Genomic DNA, 25834 nt, shown 5'->3' with positions numbered 1-25834 from the left:
AAATAAAATTTCAGGGGCACAGCTAAAAAAATTGCAGTTACAAAATGCAATTTTGTTTTTAGAAAGACTACATGTCTTCGAGCTTCCCAAAAGGGCTTTATTGGGACGATGTGCGCCGTGTAGCGTGTACAAATTTTGAATTTGACACTATTTTTGTCCATGATCGTGTTGAAAATGGCCTTATTATGATAAAAATAATGTTTGCCCCCCCTAGCTACGCTACTGGGAGGGTAAGAGTGAGAGAGAGAGAGAGAGGGAATCCATACAAAATGAAGTACGTACGATAATAATGAGCTTCAATGAGCGGTTGATACTCAAACTTAGAATTTGGAGCAGAAATGGAAAATGTTACAATGTACTTTGACACACTGCATATAAATGTTATTGAAATATAAAACCACAGAAGCAACTAGATATTTATTTTAATTTAAGACAAAAGGGAAAGGCTGAACTTCTGATATGGACGAATGGAGTTTCAAACATTTGTGTAGGCCTAGTGTCTTGCAGTGCATGCGTTTGAACATATAGACATTATTATATCATCATAGTGTATCCGGTAATTATATACTTTTCATGCAAATGGGATTTTTGACGTTGTAGGCACAATAAAACTTTAACTATATACACCCTCCACCCCCCAATTTACATAACGCACATCTTCATGAACAGTATTGAACACACGAAATCCATACTTGAGCGCGGAATTGGAAAATCATGCATGTTAATGTATCCGGTAATTATATACTTTTCATGCAAGAATGGGATTTTTGACGTTAGGCACACTAAACCTTTAACAACTATATACACCCTCCACCCCACCCCACCCCACCCCAATTTACATAACGCACACCTTCATGAACAGTATTGGACACACGAAATCCGTACTTGAGCGCGGAATTGGAAAATGTTACTTTTGCGCGCATAAATCCGAATTTATGATTTCTTTCCTATTTAATACAACATAATAGGCTAAATACAATATATTGTGAATATTCTTAAATCTGTTTAAAAAGTTTTATCCGTGGGTACACGAGAAAGACAATAATAATTATATTTATATGTTATTTACTTTGTTCTTACGTTTTTTATACAAAACCTTCCCATTTCACACGAAAGATATTCAATTTATTAGCTTTTATTTATTCTCTGAGAACAAACTTTTTCTTCTGCAATTTTTTTTACTTAAACAATGTGAAAAAAGTGGCGATAGCCTATTTAATGTTTAAAAATGTCCAAGCTTACATTGGAGTCGGCCAAATTCATTATGTTTTTAAGATATTGGAGCTACCATGGGTAAAAAAAAATCCAATTAATGGAACAAATTTTTTATGTAATAATGTGTTTATTGATAATAGGGGCTTCGATATAATATGAAGAATTATTTTTCCTGTTCACGTGCACAAGTATAGGTCTTTCCTATATCAAACACCCAGATTTGGAATATAGATACAGGTTGTTCGGCATTATGCATGATTTCATTTTAAACTTCATATAACTCGTTATTTTTCCTGTTCACGCTCGCACCGCGTCTACGAATAGGTCTAGGTCTTCCCGATCTGGGTTTATCAAACACCCAGATTTGGAAACTATGTGGCTCGGCTTTATGTCGTTTACATGATCAGGCTAGTCAGACACAATCATAGTAACACTTGTCTAAAATAATTCCTTCCGTGTTTCTATTATAATTATTATTATGTTTCTATCTTTCATTTAGGCTATCATGTTTATGATTATACCATTCTGCATGTTATACATGCACATCATATTTCTTTTCGGATTTCTAACAAACACCACCGTGAAACACCAAACCTATTATATTATATTAATCATACTTATTTATGAAAAAGCCTGGTGCTATCTGACTATTCTGATTTGTAAATAATTGACAGTTTTGATCATGCCGGTAGATTATGCTACACGCAGCAGTGCCAGTGCGCTGCAATGCGCCAGTGCTCCTTTGTTAAAAGGGAAATCCCTGATTGCAGGCAGTCAAAGAGCTTTTAAAATCCACAATATATTCTTTGTTGAATAATAGCATTTTCATTAATGCAACATAACATTACATTGCCTATATATAATAACTTTAGAATGTATAGGCCTATTTGATAATGACTATTATCAGAGGGGCCTTTACATACAACATATAAAATTTAAATACCAGTCCCGGGATACCAGCAGTGTTTACTCTCTCTGGTAATTGGGTGCGCCAAATGAAACATTTTCTTCCCAAATTGGCCCAATTTTGGCTCAGTAATTCCCCAAATTGACTAATTGTAATACAGTATTACAAATTTGTGTGGGCCAAAAATAATTTTCACTGGGCCAAAATTGAGACATATGACCTCTGAGTAAACACTGGATACCAGTAGGCCTAATACATGCGTACCCGTCTTCCAAATCTAGGTAGGCCTATATCAAACACCCAGATTTGGAAGTTATACGAAGTATATGTATTAGCGTATGATAATTAATTAATTAATTAATTAATTAGGCCTACATTTAGTGTTGACATCTTCGAGTTCAAACATCCCGTCTTAAAATTGTTGGCATATTTAGAGGATTAGGACACAGCGTAAGATGTGCCATGGTCATGGTGAGATATCCGGGGTCTCACATAGCTCCATGGTGGTGTTTTAATCAATCCTGATAATTAGTCCGTGATTGACAGGCAAGTTGAAGAAATTAAGAAAAACAAAATGAATCATGATAACTGTCAATCACAATTATCAAAAGTGTAAAATATACATTTATATTAAAGAAGTATGTACACATAAATGTATCTGATATATAAAAAATAAAAAATTATATAATTAAAATAATAGTTTTTCAATTAATTTAGATTTATATCTTTGATTATTTTAGACACCACAGTTTAGAATGACCAAAAAACTTTCCTGGCAGTTGTTACTATAATTATATTTGACAAAAATAACAAATTAAAAATTAGAACAAAATCGTATTAATACCGTACTAGGCTTTAACCAGTTTTGCAAACAAAATCATTGCATTTTTTTCTTCTTCGCGGCACTGCCTCCCGTGCCTCCGTCACAAACACAAATCACGACCCGTAATTCTTGGGGTATCAAATTGAGAGCAGACTACTTGACCAGGGGACTTGTCAAGCAATCGATCGTACATCAGTGTGTAAAGCACGCGGCCACGGGCCCGGGGACTTGTCAAGCAAGGTACGCCGTCGGTGTGTTCCGGCACTTCGCGTGCTTGGCCTTGGGAGCATTGATTGAACACATATCACACCCGGCGTTTCCGTGTAAGTGGCAGCAAATAATCCGCCGCTAACACGCGGTGTAAAAAGGGGGTAAAAGTCAGTGCACAGCACGGAACCCACAAAATATCTCAGAAGCTGCTGCTACTGGCGTTTGACTTGCTAGATGTGTGCATTTGTCTTTGAAAAAATTATATATGAAATGAATATGAAAATATTTTTCAGTCCTTTTAATAGTTTCATAGGCCTATGTCAAAGAAGATCTTCTCTGATTTAATATAAGACTGCAGGTTTTGAAAGTTTTGAACATCTCAAACTTATTTTGAGGTTTTTTTAAAATTATTTTAAGTGAGTTTGAGTCGGTAAAATAAAAATACACAAAACTCGCAAGCGTTTTTTTTTTAAATTTTAATAATGATTTGTTTTGCCATATCATATTTAAATTATTACATGTTTAACACTATTATAAAAAGTATAAAGTTAACATAATTAAAAATAAGAGTGGAAAAACGGGCAAAGAACATCGCGATTCACGGCAGTTTGACCAATGTCCGTGGTAGTGGAATTCGACAGGTTTCGCTGTACGGTGATCGCCCGGGTGATCGAAATCCTGTCGGCAATTTTGCTTAATTTTGCAACTTTTGGACTTGACATGCCCAAGAATATTAATTGGTATGCTGTTTTCTATTTACTACTTAGTATTATGAAACAATTAATTACTACCGAGTGTGTGTATTCTACTGATGTTTCTGAATGCCGATTGACATGATTTATGTGCGAATTTGTCAAATTTGACCGAAATTTTCAGCAATAATCACAAAATATTGCCAATTATTATGTTCATATATAGTTGTTCTATCCCTGTGTAGCAGTTTGATAAAACCTTCTAAGTTACGAATGCTAGAGAAGATATTCTCTGCGTACACTTATCATTGGGGCGAGTTAACGTGGGACCAGTTTGTATACGTGGGGCGAGTTGTCCGTTGGGGCGAGTTGTCCGTTGGGGCGAGTTGTATTTGGGGCGGGTTGTCTGGCATTCACTAGTCCGGCCGCAAGTTGAATATTCCTCATCCGTCTGGGATCCGCACACAAAAAGAACATAGACCAGCTGGAGAGAGTGCAGAAAAGAGCGGCACGATTCATCCTCAATGATTATAAAACTAAATCTCCCGGTTGTGCGACCCAGATGGTCAAAGATCTGGAACTAGAACCACTCAGCACCAGGAGGAAGGCTAGAAGACTCTGCGTATTCCAGCAAGCAAGACTAGGCGACCTGTCCCTGCCCATCGGAAACCTTCTACAGCCCGTCCAGCGCCAGTCGCGGCATCATCATCCAGAATCCTATTCAACCATATCAGCCAACAAAGACTGGAATACAAAAACTCATTTATACCAAAGACAATACGTGATTGGAACTCTCTTCCACCTCACCTAATCAGCATCACAAAACCGGAAACCTTCAAAACAGCAGTAACAAAGTATCTAAGCAACCAAGACTAAGCAAGAATTTCAAAAACCACAGCGCAGATCACACATCCTGGCCGTTTGTCTCCATTCTGGAGTCTATGGACAGTACCAAACTCAAGACTCAAGACTGATAATAGGTTCCCTGACATACCGTGCAAGATTATGTGATGTGCGCCCTTATGCCAATTAGCGCCACAAGGGCTACGAGCTGTCGTTTCATAATTGTCCGGGAAAAATTATCTTTCACGCCGTGATTTCACTTGAACTTTAGGGAGATCAGAATTAAACATTTGCCAGGTATTCCAAGCCGGGATTTGTAGATTTGATGACAAACATATGTAAGTTAGAAGTTGAAGAGTATGTGACTTGTAAAACTTTGATATTTTCGCGATTGCCAAAACAGTAAATGAAAAAGTTGCAAAATTCAACAACCATGACAACTGTCTATGACTATGCATAGCTCGAGATACTCTAAAATACAGGTTTACATTTACTATCTTACATTATCTTGCTGTATTTCAGCTAGAGCTCCAAACGACAAGCTTCCGGTTTTTTTTTGAGAACAATACTGTTACGTAAGATGAAGAAGAAACCCGCCTCGGAGCCCGCCCTACTCATTATTTCATTGTACTTATTGCAATTTGCCTCCACACATTACGTAATCAACACAAAACTTTTGTGAGGATTAGTGAGTGGATAAGAAATTGACAGTGGAGGATACGAAGGACACGCCGATTGTTAGTTGTCAATCATGAATTGCATAACGTATTAATATTTTACTGCATGGCATTCCGCAAACACCAAGACAAATTATGCCGTATTTTTCCAAAGATCATCTCATATGAAGTAAGCTGAATGCGATCTGTACTTTTGTAACATTCCGATCGCTTTTGATCACCTATTATTGGCGAATTTGCTTGAAAACATGCGAGTTCATGTTGTGTAAACATAATTAGCATAGACACAAATGAAATTACGATGCAATACAATGCAATTTGAATGCGCAGCAGATCTATAGAAAAACGTTGCCTGGTTTTATGCAGAATTAGACCCTGTCTGACTATGCATGTGCATGTGTGCCTAACAGGTTTACATTTTACTATCTTACATTATCTTGCTGTAAAATTCATTAAATTGCAATTGCTAATACGCGGAAATAAAATTTAGGGTATGAAATTTGATGCAAGTAATAAAATCCCTGTTTAGGGTATGAAAAAAGGCGCGTACATACGCGTGTTACCTGGTTAGGGTATTGTTTAAGCATGCGTGTTTTTTTGGGGGGGGGGGGGGTTTGGGGGGCGGCAGCCCCCCGGGGTAAAAGGGGGGGCGCAAAATGAAGGGGCGGCGGAAGAAGAAGGGTGGCAAAAACAGGGCGGCAAAAGCGAAAGGCGTCAAAAGAATTAGTAAATAAAAAAGGGCGGAAAAATTAGATTAAGCATGAAAAATTTTGAAAAAATGGTACTATACATCAAAATGTGCTGCTTTTAGAGCACTAGCGCCTGAAACCCTCCTCTCTTTTTTTTTTTTTTTTTTTTTTTTGCTCTTCACTTTTTCAAACGACGGAGAAAAAAATTTGGTTAACCTTTTCGGGCTGTTGAGGAAGATACGTAAATAATGTAACTATGTCAACGGGATCACGCGTTTGAGTAATGATTGAACCATAATCGAAACATCACCACACTAAGTAAATGGCAACTTGAAGGCATACCAAAATAGTGTGATCCGGTAAACAAGAATTACGTAACCACTTTGATGCATGCTGAGTTACGGTACTCCGTGTATCAGCGGGTACTCATGCTTGTCAGCGAACATTGAAAACAACCTTTTGCATCTCATTTCGTGGAGTTTTTAAGATAAAAACACCCCTATCATTGCGATTTCACAAATTATTTGCCCTTCAACAACTCTTCCTATACCGTCCGGTAGCATAATTTCTTTTTCTGCAACGATAATGGGCATAATGCGATAACACATAGTACATACATGTAATTATAGGCCTATGAGGCTAGATATAACACGAGTTTATTACCATTATTATTTCCTCTTACTTAATAAAATAAAAGAAATCGATAGAATTAAAATTCTACAACAGTTTACCTGGGGTTCGAACGCACAATCTATGTATCCATATTCTAATGCCTACACGACTGTGCTATGATTCGTTGTGCCAGAAAGGTGTTTGTTTATGATACTTATTGATTACGGAATAAAGTGCATACACACAATTAGTACTAATAAATACGAAAATCCTTAACCATAACCATAACCCCTAACCCTAACCCTAACCCCTAACCCTTACCCTAACCCTAACCATAAGACCCTAACCCTAAGACCCTAACCCTGACAATAATGAACCTTGCCTCGGACTATGCGGTTAGTGATATATTGCGGCCCATTATGGTTGCAGAAAGAAATTAAGCGTCCGGCGCGTCTGTGTGGTTTACTTCGCTCGGGCAGCTGCCCTCGCGAAGTAGACCACGCAGACAACGCGGCCGCATCGTTGTTAATCGGTGATGAACAATGGTGAAACATGATTGAATCCCTAATTCAACAATGCCCCTCAGTTTTTTCGCTAAAACGCGAACAATATTTCTGATATACCCTTTCTGACGGAAACGCGTAGATCATGGTAACCGCGATTGTATGCATCGTATAATTGAATGTGCGCCGAATAATGAAACCAAGATGATTTGTGCATGGGATTCGTAAATGAAGAGCACCCATTTTTTCAATTTTGCAAACAAGTGGTATGAAAAATTATCTCTTATTATGTGTTTCGCGAATCGCGTTTCATTATCCAAAAATACCCCTAATTTTGCAAAATTTGTACACATACATGGCTCATTTCATCTATCCTTCATTTCCTTCCTTCCTTCCTTCCTTCCTCTTCCTTTGATTTAGCCTAGGGGACACAAGCCATTTTTTACCTGGTGTAGAGTATTTGGCAGGACTATCTGCCCCCTGGATACTGCTTAACATCCCAAGTGGAATAAGGCAAGCAGGAATTTGCGCATGTTTTTCTTAGTCTCTAAATGTTGGTTTCCTTGGCTTTGAAGTGCTCTGAACTGTTAACTGTTCAGAGCTAGTAATGTCAGAATATGTTATGAGGAAGGTTGTTCCAATCTCTCACTGTTCTTACAAGTAAGAGGCAGACTTGTACCCGTACTCGTACCCGTACCCATACTCGAGTCCCAATTTCCGTACCCATACCCATTGCTCCGTACCCGTACCCGTACCCATTGCTCCGTACCTGTACCCGTACTCACACCTTCTATTGGCTTCGGACCCGTACCCGTACCCGTACTCATGGACTGGGACCCGTACCCGTACTCATGGCCTGGGACCCGTACCCGTACAGTACATGGCTAAATGCATGCAGGAAAGTGAGAGTCAGATCTACTCTCACTTCCCAATCATGAATCCTACTGCACTGTGAGTCCTACACGTATGATCATAATCAAAACAAATCTAGGTAATACATGGGATGGGGTTGGGTGGGGAGTAACACATTAAGCCAGATAGTCAGTGCCCTAAATTTTAGCCTGGCCCAGGGCCGTGAAAAAGGTAAATATGGCCCTGGCTACACAAAATGTGTATGCAACATACAGTGTAGATACCTACATTTTGACAGCCTCCAGCCTGATGTGCACACTTTATGCCACCCATACATAAAAGTTACATGTTGCATTCACACTCTGACTGATACAGAAAAAAAAGCATCAAACTGGAAAAACATTTCAAGAAATTGTTTTTGTGGTGAATTTCAAGTTATTGTGTTGATTTTACTCATCATTTTAATATTCCTCATCTGAATTACACTACCCTACATGCACAAGTGCACACATGAAAAACTACATGATAATGTGACTGGTGTGAGCAGTGAACACTTTCCGCCATGTACTTGGGATCACAGATTCTGTGTTGGAATAGTGCATCTGAGTCACATGAATAGAGAGCTCCTTTACCTGTAAACACTGAGAAATTTATGATTTATAGGAGCTTGTAGGCAAAGTACATGTATTAATAAATCTTGTATATAATTATCCCGGATAATTATCCTTATGTACATGATTAATGATAATAATTATATTAAAAGCTAATTGGATAATCTGGTGTGTGCCAGGGATGTGTGGATGTGCATGAAAAGCTTTGGAAAATTGACAATTAATTAAAAGTCTACTAATTTTGGATCAAATTTGAGATCCAATTGATGTTTTGAGATAAATAATAACTTGAATGCTATATCACTGCTAAATGTATCTTGAAATTAGTATTGCGCAGCATGTGTTTCCATACAAAGACATGGTTTTTTCATTTGCATGAATTTTGCATCCCAAAATATGCCACCTTTAAGCTATATTCACTAAGACCATCAATATTACATCTCTTTTTGTACTTGATTAATTCCTAAAAACCAGTTCTGCAACTTTCTGTAAATGAGAGTACTTCTTAGCAAATAAAAATGTCTCAGCAACTCAAGGCACACATAGCAACTTAAATGATGTATGTTGTATGATTAATTATGACGTAATAAATTTCTATAATTTTTTTGGTGCGGAATGTAGTTTTATTCATTTGTTGTGGCATAAATGACATCAAAGAGTGTATTTACAGCAAGGTATGGCTAATAAATTAATGTTTACACCAATAACAATAGCTTTGTTTATACCAATACCCATAATAGGACCCATACAAGTACCCGTACCCATGGCCCGTACCCATACTGGGACCCGTACCCGTACTCGAGTCCCAATTTCCATACCCGTACCCGTACTCGTGGTTCCGTACCCGTACTCGCACCCTATTTTGGGTTCGGACCTGTACCCATGTACCCATACTCATGGCTTGGGACCTTACCCGTACTCCATGGCCTGGGACTAGTACCCATGGTCTGGGACCCGTACTGCATTACCCATGGCTTGGGACCCGTGCACCGTACTCATGACGGGTCCCAATACGACAAGTCTGGACTAAGAGTACTTATAAATATCAGTGCGGGTTTGATGCTGTGTAAAGGATCTTGCGTTGGTTCACCGAGTGAGCCGTTGAGCTGGTAACAGGTACGAGTGGACTGGCAATGCCAGGTGGCCCCCTAAAGATTTGTTTAGGTTCCAGTGGCATGGTGATCAATATATGCATGCCTCTATTTACAAATCTGAGCATACCTCATAATGTAACAGAGAAGCAGTGGTGAAGTCAAGTGTGAGTCATCCTATTGGGGGGGCACCAACCTTGATTGGGGGACACTGGGCCTGATTGAGGGGGGGACAAGGCATTTTGTGCAATTTTCGTATAGGATTAAAATTTAGGTATTCAATCATGTTTCACCATTGTTCATCACCGTTTAACAACGATCGTCGCGCATCGTCTGCATGGTTTAAACCATGCAGGCGCGCCCGGACTTGAAGTTGTTAAACAGTGATGAACATCGTGAAACATGATTGAATACCTTTCAACAACGAAAACAAGCTAAAGGCGTATAATTCAAAGGATTATTTTATGAGGAATGTCAGTTTATCATTGCCACTCAGCCTTTCAAAAAGATTGTGGATTTCAGCAATAAAATTACAGAATGAAGTTATAATGTTTAGCCGCTACCTCCAAAAATACGGAATTCAAATTGAAAGTGTATGCGCACACAGGTTCCAGGCATGACGAATTTACGCATATTCGCGCAAACACTGCTGTACAAGTGTGGATTCATCAGGGATTAACAATGGTTGACTCCTGTACAAAGATATAGGAAGAGTTGTTGAATTTCAACTTGTTTAGAGCATTTTTGGGGGGCACATGAACCACCATCCTGGATTCCCACACAAAAATTCAATCGGATATCCCTGTATGTAATTACATGTTATGTGAGAGCCTTACTAATAAGTACCCCTTCGCCTTTGACTTGAATACCTGGGGCCCTTAAGGGTAGATGCGGTATTGTTGGTCGAATCAATATATTATTGAAAAATAACACTTTGATGTTTTGCAAAAGTTCATTCTACAAATCATATACTTTGAAAACTTGCTTAATTTATTGTTGTTAATGAGTTATGTACATTTTACAAAAGTGTTGTTGTTTCAGCCCTCTTTACAACATAACTCAAGAACCACAGGACCTATAAAAGCATTTCTGTGATATTTGAATTCTTCTACACGCTCATAAGGAAATGAGCAATGCAATTTTTTTTTTTTTTTACTGCTATACGCAAGATGTTGTGAACTACCAAATCGCTAGACTTTAAAATAGTGTATTACCTTAAGGGGTACTACACCCCTGGCCAATTTTGTGCCTATTTTTGCATTTTTCTAAAAAATTATAGCACATTGGTGACAAGTAAGATAGGTATATTATAGGGGCAAGGACTACAACTACTGTACTGAAAATTCAGCAACTCAAAGCAAGTAGATATTGATTAATTGATCAAATATTGGTTTTCCCTCATTTTTGACTGTAACTCCACAACTGTTGTCTGTGCTGAAATAAAATTTCCAGTGCAGTAGTTTCATGCCCCTACATATCTTACTTGTCCCCAATGTGCTATAATTTTACAAAATTAGGCAGGGGTGTAGTACCCCCTTAAAGGAGTATTTCGTGATCCTAGCATCCTCTTTTTATGACTTTTTCGGTAGATATCCACAAAAAAAGCTTATTCCCAAAATTTCAGTGGATTCTGATTTTGCGTTTGCGAGTTATGCATGATTAGGTGTATTCACTGCTCCATAGACAATGTGTTGTACTTTCGTTCTGGTGCACCAGAACGAAATTCAAATTTGGCGATATTTTTGCTAAACGAAAATTAATCTGCAAGAAATATTTGGTACATAAACATTATGTAGCCAGAGGTATCCAGTGGTGTAAATATCTCAACTTTTTTGGGAAAAGTGGGGGATGAGGCTGTGGATCACGAAATGCCCCTTTAAAGTACATATAGGTCCAATGTATTATACATGGTATACTTTGTTAGTCCCCAACTTTTCCCATAAAAGGCGATATTCTGATTATGGGAGTTGTGCAAAAAAATATATTCCCTGTGTGTGAGAGAAGATAAAATATAGATAATTTATATTGATGTCTTTTCATTATTTCACTTTTGCACAGGAGATATTTGAATTGATGCATGTACAAGATGGCGGCAAGATTGGACAACAATTGTCATTTGAAGAAACTAGGCAATCCTTCATACCCACCTCTTCTCTCATCTGGGCTCAACCAACTTAGACAACAGTCTGCTTTCTGCGATGTCACCATCATCGTAGGAGATCAACGATTTCCTGCCCACAAAGCTGTTCTAAGTTGTGCCAGCGACTACTTTGAAGGGATGTTTTCATCTGGGTTTCAAGAGAGTGCAATGAGGGAGGTGACTGTTCCCGGAACTGAGGATTGTTTCGCACAGGTACTGGAGTTTGCTTACACTGGATATTTCACTCTCTCTATCCAAACAGCTCCTGGGATTCTAAGAATGGCTAATTACATGATGTTAACAGATGCAATGAAATTGTGTGCCGAGTATCTTTGTGATGTTAAAGAGAACCTGTCCATTGATGACTGTTTTGAGGTGTGGTCGATTTCATGCAATCATGACAGTCTGTCAGATGTTGCCAAGTTGTATCAGGAGCACCTTGTTCAGAACTTTCCTGAGTGTGGTAGATCTGAAGTATTCTTGGAGAATGCATCTGCAGATATTCTGATGGAAATGATGGATAATGACGATATTGAGACCGACACATGTACTGAAGAACAGGTTAGTTAACAATTATTAATATTTCTCCTGTAGATAAACATGTACTACCCGATAGCTACACCACTGCCATTCGGCAAATTGTTACAATACATGGTATACAGCAGTCAAGTTAGCTCAATCGATAAGGCATTTGACTGTGGTGCGAGAGGTTATGGTTGGAACCCTGGCGGTGTCTAGTACGCTCTTGTGGACAAATTGAGTTAGCTTGAAATTCCCCTGGACAAGGAACTTACTGCTAATTGTTGTAACCCATACTAAACTCGGGGAGCTGATCCTAGTTGCGAATTCATGTTATTCATGGAATATCTGGGGTGTACGCTCTTGTAACAGGAAAGTCCCTGATTTGTTGTTTTTATTTATGGAATGATGTGGGGCCGTAATGGTCAGCGACAACCTGTAAAGTGTGCTGAGGCTTGTGGATCAACGTCTAGGCATTGTGCCTGTGCGTAGCACACTATAAATCACTGCGCTTTTCGTTTGATGTACATGTAGGTATATATAGGACGGATCCAGGTTGTTGGGTTGGCATGGTTGAGAATGGGTCAGTACGTTGACTGGAAACACATCAATATTTTTGTCCAGCCTAATATGTTGTGTATTATTATTTATTCCAATTATATTTTATATAGATTCTACAAGTAGTGATAGCCTGGCTGAAGTATGATTGGGAACAACGCAAAGTTAGTGTAGCACACCTTCTGAAGAAGGCCCGTCTTGGGTTGGTGCAAGTTGAGAATCTGAAGCAGATCCTTGGTGAAGAGGTCCTAGATGTGCCAGAGTGTAAGGACATGGTAGAGGAGGTTATCAGGCTGAATGCTACCAAAGACGAAGCAGATGTCCCACTGATTGAAAGCCATCCAGAGTTATTTGCTTCAAGAAATACAGTAACAGTACGTATCATCATATTGACATATTTGCGAGGTTGCAATTTTGTAGGCCTTTGTTTGCCGATCTGTTAAAATCACGCTCCTGGTCTGAAAGGTGATTGCGAATAGCTTGATGAGTCACAGGTGTAAGGACAAAGGTGTAAGGAAACGCAACCTCTGAATTTAATAAGAAAAACCAATTAGGTTTATCTCAGACGAAAATGGATGAAATGTTGAAAATGGCTATGTGAAATGTGCAAATGCTTTCTTTGATTTTTATTATTATTATTGCATTTTTGGGCCACTTTTTTGCCACTTTGTGGCCAAAATGTGAAAAAAAAGCATATCCAGAATTAGATGTCACACACCTCGATCAATGACAGTTTCGTGCTAACACTTAACATCTAATTCTGGATTTGCTAAGAAGAATTTTGCTATTATATTTCATTGACAATCCTGATGAACTTATTTTTGCGGAAATTTTAAAAGCATTATGCATTGTCTTCTGATACAAACCTTTTGTTGCTCCTAGACAAAGTGCCCAGTCCTATTATTTTGATGACTGACAGGTTTTATTGTGAACTATGAGTAGGTCAAAGGTTGGAGGTCATTTTGGACAGGAGAAAAAAGGTAGGCCCGTGCACATCGCTGGCACACTAAGGGTAGGTGGTTCAGAACCGCACCCCTTCTTTCCTTCTTCCTTCCTTCTTCCTTCCTTCTCACCTTCCCCCTTGCTAAAAAGCAAGGGTTAGGGTTCAAGGATGGATAAAGTTAAGGGTATATGATGGGGATTTAAGGATACAGGTTGGGGTGTATGGGTAAGTACAAATGTATTGGTGTACTGGTTTGAGTTTAAGGATATAAGTTTGAATTTAAGGATCAGTTTAAGGTCATCTGAGGTATAATAAGAGATTGGATTTCCATGAAACTTGGTCAAAATGGAAAGTGTTCAAAGACCAACATTTTACATGGTAATTTCAAGGTCATCTGGGGTCAAATAAGTAAGGATTGTGGGATTTGCATGAAACCTGCAAAATGAAGTGTTTAAATACCGGTACCAAAATTTACAAGGTCATCCGGGTCATATGATGTAGCAGTGAAAGACCACATTTTACTAGGTCATCTGAGCTCAAATAGGTAAAGATACCGTAGTTGGATTTCCACAAAACTTGCAAAATGGAAATTTCAATGGAAACAATCATTTCAAGATGTCATCTAAGGTCAAATAATTATTGAATTTTATGACATCTTGTCAACATGAATAACTATGAAATGCAACATTTGACAAGGTCAGGCTTTGATAAGAAAAAATTTCAACAGAAACAATCATTTCAAGATGTCATCTAAGGTCAAATAAGTAAATATTATTGAATTTTATGACATTTTGTCAACATGAATAACTATGAAATGCAACATTTGACAAGGTCAGGCCTTGATAAGAAAAAAATCAAAGGGTCCTTTGGACCCCTGCCTCTGAAACTCTGGGGGTCCTCACTTATTTCAAGGGTCCGAAAATAACATGACACCTTTTCCTGGTTTTAAAGAACAGGTTACAAAATATAAATGACTTTACCAGTTCATGTTAACAATTATTACTCAACTATTAAAAACAACTTTTTTCTGATTTCCAATATTAGGGTCGGTCGGTTGAGGGCAAGCAAACATCTTTTTTTTGGCCTTATACTGACTTTCAGCACACAAATTCACTATAAACCTTGATGAATGTTTGATATGTGACACACATCATTTTAAATGTTCAATGATGTTACACCTACTTGTTACATTACTGAATTGGTAACATGAAATACATAAATGCCAAACAAAACTTCTCATATTCAATTTTTCACTAATTATAAGTTAAATAACATGCATTGCATAGATCTAAATGTCGCAGGTGAATGGAAAGCTGTAGAAATAATGAAAATAAGCATTTTGATAAATTCTGAAAAATGGCTCCTAGCTCTTTAAAGGTCCACTATCGTTGGCCTGGTCAATTGGCAGGTGTATGCAGGAACTAAATACCAACAATTACTAAATGTTTATACTAGGATTTGGGCAAGTAACCTTGTCCTTACATATCACTGTTCTTTTAGATGGTCAGGACCTTGGCGAGTTGGACAATTTTATTATCATGCATTATGTTTTGCTATAAAATGCTAAGGTTGTGTAACATTTTATGAATAAATCCAGATGTGCTGATACCTCTTTAAGATGGCTTCTGGTTCACTAGATAATCACAGAATCAGAAGCCACTTTTTCCAGTGGCTACATGCTGCATCACCTAAAGAACTTTCCCTGTAGAAATGACCCCATTCCCTCTTATAGCGAGCAATCGTTCCCCATTATGTTTCTTATAATGTGCAGGATATGTTACCGCATTACCCTCTTAACTTGTATAATGCTGGGAGCATCAGTAATGATCTCATGTACTTGTATTCTTGCATAATATATGTGTGTGTTGTATACCTTGACTGCCTCCATGTTAAATATCCAGTTTCAACCAACGTTTATCAGTGGGAGCTGTTGCCTAATGGTGAGGGCATCTGTCTAGTGATTGGAAGGTTGTGGGTTTGAAATCCTGCGCCAGCATATTCCCTTATTTATTTGTCTTGTTTAATCATAACATTTTAGGTTAGCTGTTCTTTTTCTTTCTTGTTTAATTATATATTCAGTTTCCTCTTATAGCTTGCAATCATTCCCCATTTATTTTATTTTATATGTTCATGTGCAGAATGCATAGCCCCTATACCTACTCATATTATTTTGATAAGCTAGTTCTGTTTGTTAAAAATTGCTCAGGTTTTGCCCCACAACACAAAAATCCTGGAAGTCAATTATGGTAAACATGAAGCTGATGTATCATGTGTCAGTTTTATGTGAGTCAGTGTAGTTTTTAGTCAAAATTTAAGCTGCCCTTTTCTGTTTTACAATTTTCAGGTACAATTAATCATCCCACCTTTTGGTGATAACTTCATGTGCAAAACAAAATCTGGTTACTACCAGCTGCATCATCTCAACGATTTCCCCTACAGCTTTCCATATTTACGTGCAGGATATACGTTTGGCTGCAATGCAATAGTTTATGACAAGAAAGAGATATATGTTGCTTGTGGAACCAGGCATTATGGCACATTTCGGAAGGATGCCCCTAGAGATGTAAAGCTGATGCATGAAAGATGGTTATGTGAGAAGAATTTCTTCAAGTTTGATTTGGAGAGTAATGAATGGACTGTACAAAAACCAATGAAGACACTGATGACAAGCGACTCTCTCTGCTTGCATAGATTGGGTGATTACATATATGCAGTTGCGGAGGATGAGATCTTGGACTATTTTGTACAACGTTACAGTTTGGTCAGTAACGAATGGGACGAATATGTTCCAGTGGCGGTACCGGAGAGGTCCGCAAGTGTTTTAGATCATATTGTAGTCCAAGGACATATTTTGTTTAAAGGCTATGGCCCAAACCATGAAGTTACATACCTGCTGTATAATGTCACAGCTAATGCAGTATTTCTAGTCCACAACAACAGCAAACATTGTTTGTTTGATGAACCAGATATGTTGCTTGAAGTTGATGATGCAGGGATATGTTACTTAAGGCGTCACATGGTCCATCGTGAAGTCAGGTTCTGGCAACTTCACAGGGTTATTTGTGACTTTGATAATGACATACCATCTATAACCATCCAAGCGAAACCAGATGTGGAGGCATCAGTTGCTAGATACCAGGTAGATGAGACAGAACCATGTGCACCACTCATAACTTTCAACAGACGTAAACTAAGAATGGCAAGGAAGGCTGAGGAACCTCGTTGGTGTTATACAGGAAGAGGAAGCCAGTTTGATCTTAAACCTGCTGTGATACGGAACATAATTTTGCAAGCTAATGCTGAAGTCGACTCTGTTGCATCCAATTTGGCTTCAGATACACACTTTGGTAACAATTGATGATGTCTGATGTTAGGAAGCTCACATTGCCACATGGCAGTAAAATTTTATGCAAATTATATGAGCTGATCAATGAAGTGTGTAAAACAAGCCATTTACAGAGTAATTCAGTTGCATGATTTAATTGATTTTGGTTAGAATTTTTTCCAACATTGTATTGAATTTACAGCAGTAGTGGTTTACCGACTCTCTCATTGATAGAAGATAAATATCTCAATAAAAGTAATTACCCTTTCCCTTAAATAATGACCATTTTTCAAAAACGGGCTATTGTATTTCAAATCTGTAAAATGTGTTGGAAGCAGATTTTATTTTGACACCTCAGTTGATACGATAGCCCAGAAAACCGGTCAATAAGAAAGAACAGCCAGCCCAAAATTTAAAGTAGTGAGGTCAATTTAAAGTAGTGAGGTCAGATTTGAAAGTTGCACTTGTACAACAATAGTCTTTTGTTGCACGTACTGCTAGCGCGTGTGAGTATTCCACACTGCGTCTACGCATACTACGCAATACATACTTGCACCTCTACGAGCGTGTTACGCATTATCAACACTCATGATGACGTGGGATCGTCTACAGCCTGATGCGATTGTCCAATCAGCTTATGTGTCTATGAAATAGACCACTCCTATTGACTAAGAATACCGTAAAACCTTGTCTATAAGCATATAGAGTGCTTTTGATGAAAGCTAAATTCATTCACACGCCATCCATGAACTAAATTATAATATTATAGAGTTTGAGCAAATTAATTACCGATACAAACATATACAAACAAGTACTGCTGTAAGACATGGTGTTTTTGGGAACATACCTTAGGCTATTTTAGGGGCCTGGACCCGGTACCCATCTGGTCTAATCGTAAGTCCGGCCCCAAGTTTGAAATAGCTCAATGGTAAATGACTTTTAAAATCGGCAAATTTTGTGTCGATACTGGAAATTTTCGTTTGGGGCATGCTACAAGAAACATGTCGGACACAGCCTTCTTGAACACCTTTTTCGACTTTTCTTTTTGGGTTGACCATTTTATTGTTTTAGTCAATATACTTTTCCTATAGGTGCTTTTGTGCAATTAGCATTTCAAAAGATTTATATTTCTTTGTCTTCAAGAAGTCATTACAAGTATATTGTCGAGTATATTGATAATAATCGTATGGCCCTACATATCGTAGGCCTATGTATTCCCTCTTTCTCTTTCCCTTCTCTTCCCCATCTTTTTACTCTATCTCCATCCTTTCTCTTTTTTTCCCCGCACTAGGGGGCGGGGGCCCAAATAGACAATATTTGCCAGGCTTATTGACAATAATCGTATGGTATTGCATATCGAATGGATTCCCCACCTCTTTCCCCTCCACTCCCTTTCTCCCCCTCTCTTTTCCCTTTCTCTCCCTCTCTTTTTCCTTTTTTTTTCCTTCGCTAGGGGCGGGGGCCCAAATAGCGCTAGGGGCGCAGGGTCTGAGGGGGCGGGGCCCAAATAGGCAATTTTTGCCAGGGGGGGCAATTGCCCCCCCTGGCAGCTACGCCACTGTCAGAAGCCACTTTTTCCAGTGGTTACAAACTGCATCACCTATAAAGAACTTTCCGTGTAGAAAAAAGACCCCATTCCCTCTTATAGCAAGCAATCGTTCCCCATTATGTTTCTTATAATGTGCAGGATATGTTACCGCATTACCGTCTTAACTTGTATAATGCTGGGAGCATCAGTAATGATCTCCTGTACTTGTATTCTTGCATAATATCTGTGTGTGTGTTGTATACCTCGACTGCCTCCATTAATACCCAGTTTCAACCAATGTTTATCAGTGGGAGCTGATGTTGCCTAATGGTGAGGTGAGGGCATCCGTCTAGTGATTGGAAGGTTGTGGGTTTGAATTCCGTGCCAGCATATTCCATTGCTTTTTTGTTGGGTTGTATGGTGGTCAAAATGTGTGTTTATTTGTCTTGTTTAATCATAACATTTTGGGTTGGCTGTTCTTTCTTTCTTGTTTAATTATATATTCAGTTTCCTCTTATAGCTTGCAATCATTCCCCATTTATTTTATTTTATATGTTCATGTGCAGGATGTGTAGCCCCTATACCTTGATATTTTGATTTATAAGCTAGTTCTGTTTGTTTTTGCTCAGGTTTTGCCCCATAACTCCAAAATCCTGTAAGTCAATTGCGGTAAACATGATGCAGGTGTATCATAGACATGACAACAATGTCAGCTTTATGTGAGTCAGTGTATGTTTTAGTCAAAATTAAGGATGCCCTTTTCTGTTTTACAATTTTCAGGCACAATTAATCATCCCACCTTTTGGTGATAACTTCATGTGCAAAACAAAATCTGGTTACTACCAGCTGCATCATCTCAACGATTTCCCCTACAGCTATCCATATTTACGCGCAGGATATACGTTTGGCTGCAATGCAATAGTTTATGACAAGAAAGAGATATATGTTGCTTGTGGAACCGGGCATGGCATATTTTGGAATGATGCACCTAGAGATGTAAAGCTGAGGCATGAAAGATGGTTAGAGGAGAAGAATTTCTTCAAGTTTGATTTGGAGAGTAATGAATGGACTGTACAAAAACCAATGAAGACACTGATGACAAGCGACTCTCTCTGCTTGCATAGATTGGGTGATTACATATATGCAGTTGCGGAGAATGAGATCTTGGACTATTTAGTACAACGTTACAGTTTGGTCAGTAATGAATGGGGCGAATATATATGTTCCAGTGGCGGTACCGGAGAGGTCCGCAAGTGTTTTAGATCATATTGTAGTCCAAGGACATATTTTGTGTAAAGGCTATTACCCAAACGATGAAGTTGCTTACCTGCTGTATAATGTCACAGCTAATGCAGTATTTCTAGTCCACAACAAAAGCACAAATTGTTTGTTTGATAGCCCAGATATGGAGCTTGAAGTTGATGATGCAGGGATATGTTACTTACGGCGTCACATGGTCCATCGTGATATTAGGTTCTGGCAACTTCACAGGGTTATTTGTGACTTTGATAATGACATACCATCTATTACCATCCAAGCGAAACCAGACGTGGAGGCAACAGTTGCTAGATACCAGGTAGATGAAACAGAACCATGTGCACCACTCATAACTTTCAACAGACGTAAGCTAAGAATGGCGAGGAAGGCTGAGGAACATCATTGGTGGCATACAGGAAGAGGAAGCCAGTTTTATCTTAAACCTGCCGTGATACGGAACATAATTTTGCAAGCTAATGCTGAAGTCGACTCTGTCGCATCCAATTTCGCTTCAGATACACACTTTGGTAACAATTGATGTCTGATGTTACGTAGGAAGCTCACATTGGCACATGGCAGTAAAATTGTATGCAAATTATATGAGCTGATCAATGAAGTGTGTAAAACAAGCCATTTACAGAGTTCAGTTGCATGATTTAATTGATTTTGGTTAGAATTTTTTCCAACATTGTATTGAATTTACAGCAGTAGTGGTTTACTGACTCTCTCATTGATAGAAGATAAATATCTCAACAAAAGTAATTACCCCTTTCCCTTAAATAATGACCATTTTTCAAAAACGGGCTATTGTATTTCAAATCTGTAAAATGTGTTGAAAGCAGATTTTATTTTGACACCTCCGTTGATACGATAGCCCAGAAAACCTCTACAAGTTTCCTCTTGTAGCTTGCAACCATCCCATTATTTTCATGTGTGCAGGATGCGTAGCCCCTATACCTACTTAAATTATTTTGATAAACTAGTTCTGTTTGTTAATGTTATTGCTTAATGCTCAGGTTTTGCCCCACAACACAAAAATCCTGGAAGTCAATCATGGTAAACATGATGCTGATGTATCATGTGTCAGCTTTATGTGAGTCAGTGTATTTTTTAGTCAAAATTAAAGTTGCCCTTTTCTGTTTTACAATTTTCAGGGACAATTAATCATCCCACCGTTTGGTGGTAACTTCATGTGCAAAACAAAATCTGGTTGCTACCAGCTGCATCATCTCAACGATTTCCCCTACAGCTGTCCATATTTACGTGCATTATATAAGTTTGGCTGCAATGCAATGGTTTATGACAAGAAGGAGATATATGTTGCTTGTGGAACCGGGCATTATGGCACATTTCGGAATGATGCCCCTAGAGATGTAAAGCTGATGCATGAAAGATGGTTATGTGAGAAGAATTTTTTCAAGTTTGATTTGGAGAGTAATGAATGGACTGTACAAAAACCAATGAAGACACTGATGACAAACGACTCTCTCTGCTTGCATAGATTGGGTGATTACATATATGCAGTTGCGGAGGATGATATCTTGGACTATATTGTACAACGTTACAGTTTAGTCAGTAATGAATGGGGCGAATATGTTTCAGTGGCGGTACCGGAGAGGTCCATAAGTGTTTTAGATCATATTGTAGTCCAAGGACATATTTTGTGTAAAGGCCATTACCCAAACGATGAAGTTGCATACCTGCTGTATAATGTCACAGCTAATGCAGTATTTCTAGTCCACAACAAAAGCACAAATTGTTTGTTTGATAGCCCAGATATGGAGCTTGAAGTTGATGATGCAGGGATATGTTACTTACGGCGTCACATGGTCCATCGTGATATTAGGTTCTGGCAACTTCACAGGGTTATTTGTGACTTTGATAATGACATACCATCTATTACCATCCAAGCGAAACCAGATGTGGAGGCAACAGTTGCTAGATACCAGGTAGATGAGACAGAACCATGTGCACCACTCATAACTTTCAAACGACATAAGCTAAGAATGGCGAGGAAGGCTGAGGAACATCATTGGTGGCATACAGGAAGAGGAAGCCAGTTTGATCTTAAACCTGCTGTGATACGGAACATAATTTTGCAAGCTAATGCTGAAGTCGACTCTGTTGCATCCAATTTGGCTTCAGATACAAACTTTAGTAACAATTGATAATGTCTGATGTTAGGAAGCTCACATTGCACATGGCAGTAAAATTTTATGCAAATTATATGAGCTGATCAATGAAGTGTGTAAAACAAGCCATTTACAGAGTTCAGTTGCATGATTTAATTGATATTGGTTATAATTTTTTCCATCATTGTATTGAATTTACAGCAGTGTAGTGGTTTACTGACTCTCCCATTGATAGAAGATAAACATCTCAAAAAAAGTAATTACCCCTTCCCCTTAAATAATGACCATTTTTCAAAAACGGGCTATTGTATTTCAAATCTGTAAAATGTGTTGGAAGCAGAATATATTTCTGCGCATTTTGACACCTCAGTTGATACGATAGCCCAGAAAACCGGTCAATAAGAAAGAAAGAACAGCCAACCCAAAATTTAAAGTAGTGAGGTCAATTTAAAGTAGTGAGGTCCAGATTTGAAAGTTGCACTTGTACAACAATAGTCTTTTGTTGCACGTACTGCTAGCGCGTGCGAGTATTCCACACTGCGTCTACGCATACTACGCAATACATACTTGCACCTCTACGAGCGTGTTACGCATTATCAACACTCATGATGACGTGGGATCGTCTATAGCCTGATAGACGACACCCAAAATCATGCGATTGTCCAATCAGCTTATGTGTCTATGAAATAGACCACTCCTATTGATTAAGAATATATAATCACAGGACCAGAAGCCACTTTTTCCAGTGGCTACATGCTGCATCACATATTATTCATGCTTGCTCAACTGAGGATAATTTGTAAACCAGCAACTTCCATGGTACAATGGGTGGAAGCCGTTTCCAGTCCCTCCATACAAGGTCCCTGATGGAATGAAATAAAGCATGCACATTCTATGCAGCAATACACGATGCGTGTGTACACATTATCTGTGATGGACACTGGCACCTGTGCTGTGGATATACGTGCTTTACCTTGATGTAAACAACTTCAAATATTTGGTCTAAAAAGTGATATTTTCTTTTTAAATTGCACTAGCTGTTTTTGCGGTAAAAGACTGGAAAAGGTGGCTGTTACATCTTTGACAGCCATGTGTCTGAGACAGTCAAAATGTTTTAAATAATATTATTTACTAACAGGGCTCCATCCAAAATGATAACGGGTATGTGAAAATATCTTCTGCTTTTGCCTGATTTGCTTATGATTGAACCTGCATATCACTTTAAATTGAACATGCTTTTGATTGTCATTTCTTCATCTTCTGAAGTTTTAGTCAGCAACCCGGGTGGTGCACCTCATGTTACTCACTTTGTGTGCGTTGTGCGCTTACAGTGCTAATGTGTCATTCTGCTTGACGTTGCGGGCTGTAATTTGTATTTATAGTGTTTTCTCTAATGGTATTCATGCTTAAGTGTTTTTGGTAAAATTACTATTTGTGAAATAATGTCTTTTCTTGGGAATGGCCACCCATTTCTCAGCAAAAATGCAGCTTCGAGACTATGAGGTCACAATGATGTATCACTGATAGCCCTTGAGTATTATAACTCTACACCAGTCCCATTGATCTAACAAATATTTTGATATACTTGAGCTCCATATGTTGAAAAGTAAGGATCATCCAAGTTGTGTGCTTTTTTGTGTGCAAATAGAGGGCCCTCTAGCTAAGTTATTATATTATTATATTTTTTTGATAAGCCAGTTGTTTATTATTGCCCATGTTTTGCCTCTTCAACACAGATGCTAAAGGTTTTATATGACAATAATGTCAGCTTTGTGTGAGTCATTGTATGTATTAAACAAATTTAAAGCCAATTTTCCACTTAATTATTATTATTATTGTTGTTGTTGTTGTTGTTGTTGTTGTTGTTGTTGTTGTTGTTGTTGTTGTTGTTGTTGTTGTTGTCGTTGGTGGTGGTGGTGGTGGTGGTGTTGGTGGTGGTGGTGGTGGTGGTGGTGGTGGTTGTGGTTGTGGTTGTTGTTGTTGTTATTGTTGTTGTTGTTGTTGTTGTTGTTGTTGTTGTTGTTGTTGTTGTTGTTGTTGTTGTTGTTGTTGTTATCATTATTATTATATCATTTTGATAGCCAGTTATGTTTATTATTGCTCAGGTTTTGCCTCTTTAACACAGATATTTCATCATGTAAAACATGGTAGTAAATCATAGTAAGCATGATGCTGCTCTGCCATGTAATATAAGCCAAGGTTTTGACAAAATTAAGGCACATTTCTTTTTCTGTTTTCAATTTTCAGGGACATTTGACTATTTCTAGAAGCGGATCTTCTGGTCCAGACTTTGTATGCAAAACAAAATCTGCTTGCTACCTGCTGCATCATCTCAACGATTTCCCATACACCTATCCATATGTACGTGCAGAATTTAGGTTTCGCTGCCGTGCAATGGTGTATGACAAAAAGGAGATATATCTTGCTTGTGGAATGGAGGGTAGTGATTATGATGCATTTCTGGAGGATGAACCTGCAGATCTAGATGCACAGTATGGCGATTGGCTGGAAGAGAAGAATTTCTTCAAGTTTGATTTGGAGAGTAATGAATGGACTGTACAAAAACCAATGAAGAGAGTGATGAGAAGTGAATCTCTCTACTTACATAGATTGAGCGATTACATATATGCAGTTGGGGAGGATGAGGATGGTGACAACTATTTTGTACAACGCTACAGTCTGGTCAGTAACGAATGGGACGAATGTGTTCCAGTGTCTGTTCCAGAGAGATTTGTAAATGTTACTCTTCATACTGTAGTCGAAGGGCATGTTTTGTTTAAAGGAGATGAGTATGACATGGACTTACAAGGCTATAAAGTTACGTACCTGCTCTATAGTCCCACGACTAATGCAATATTGCCAGTGCGCAACAACAGCAACAATTGTTTGTTTGATTACTCAGATTTGGAGTTGGAAGTTGATGATGCAGGGATTTGTTTCTTAAGGCGTCATATGGAACATCGTGATGTCTGGTTCTGGCAACTTCACAGGGTTATATGTGACTTTAATAATGACATACCATCTATTACTATCCAAGCAAACGCAGATGTGGAGGCATCTATTGGTTGGTACCAGGTACATGTAAAATATGAGAAAGAAACATGCACACCACTCTTGTCTTTCAACAGACGTAAGCTACGAATGGCAAGGAAGGCTTATGAACATTGTGTGTGTCATACAAGAGGAACAAGCAAGTATGATCTTGAACCCACCTTGAATGCAATTTTGCAAGCTAATGCTGAAGCTGACTCTGTTGCATCCAGTTCAGCTTCTGAATCAGACTCAGGTAGCGATTGGTGATATCTGAAGTTAGGAAACCCACATTGTCAAATTGAAGTAACATGTTGGTGCAAATTATACGAGGTGGTAAAACAAAGTATGTAAAACAAAATGCATTTACGGAGTTGAGTTGCATGATTGAATTGAGTTTGGTTATAACCTTTTCCAACATTGTATTGAGTTCATATTATAACATTGTTACTGTTTATCTCTTATTATAGTTTTCAGCAGAGAACTTCAGTGGTCTGCCAATTTGGCGCAGTTTATGGCATATATACGGAAGTGTGGTTCAGATTGTCTAATTGAATCACATCTGCATCACATCTGCATCTTATTCGCTGGTCACGCTATGTAGCGATGCGTGACCTAGTTCTTTTTATGTGATAATCAGACCGAGCAGAAGAACACAGCTGAAGTAATTCGCTGAA

At 38.4% G+C, this 25834-nt stretch overlaps 1 protein-coding gene across 2 annotated transcripts; it reads left to right on the top strand.

Annotated features, from left to right (window-relative positions):
- The first annotated feature begins 4914 nt into the window (after positions 1–4914).
- On the top strand, positions 4915–25714 carry LOC140170715 (uncharacterized). 2 transcript variants are annotated; one of them, XM_072193975.1, is made up of 4 exons: positions 4915–5028; positions 11784–12426; positions 13056–13316; positions 24375–25714. In XM_072193975.1, the coding sequence occupies exons 2-4, from the start codon at positions 11803–11805 to the stop codon at positions 25425–25427; spliced, it is 1938 nt and encodes a 645-aa protein (XP_072050076.1). In that variant the 5' UTR covers positions 4915–5028; positions 11784–11802; the 3' UTR covers positions 25428–25714. The 2 variants fall into 2 exon arrangements, with proteins under 2 accessions (XP_072050076.1, XP_072050127.1); XM_072194026.1 differs by lacking the exon at positions 24375–25714 and adding an exon at positions 16230–18548.
- The last annotated feature ends 120 nt before the right edge of the window (positions 25715–25834 follow it).

Source organism: Amphiura filiformis, chromosome 1 (assembly GCF_039555335.1).
Source record: "Amphiura filiformis chromosome 1, Afil_fr2py, whole genome shotgun sequence".
NCBI classification, from domain to species: Eukaryota; Metazoa; Echinodermata; class Ophiuroidea; order Amphilepidida; family Amphiuridae; genus Amphiura; species Amphiura filiformis.
The sequence above is the reverse complement of the archived record's forward strand: the minus strand, read 5'-3'. Positions and strand labels throughout refer to the sequence as shown.

Coding starts and splice junctions, on each gene's coding strand:
- LOC140170715 (XM_072193975.1), top strand. CDS start 11,803: ATGTACAAGATGGCGGCAAGATTGGACAACAATTGTCATTTGAAGAAA. Junction 12,427..13,055: donor ACACATGTACTGAAGAACAG/GTTAGTTAACAA, acceptor TATTTTATATAG/ATTCTACAAGTAGTGATAGC. Junction 13,317..24,374: donor CTTCAAGAAATACAGTAACA/GTACGTATCATC, acceptor TTCAATTTTCAG/GGACATTTGACTATTTCTAG.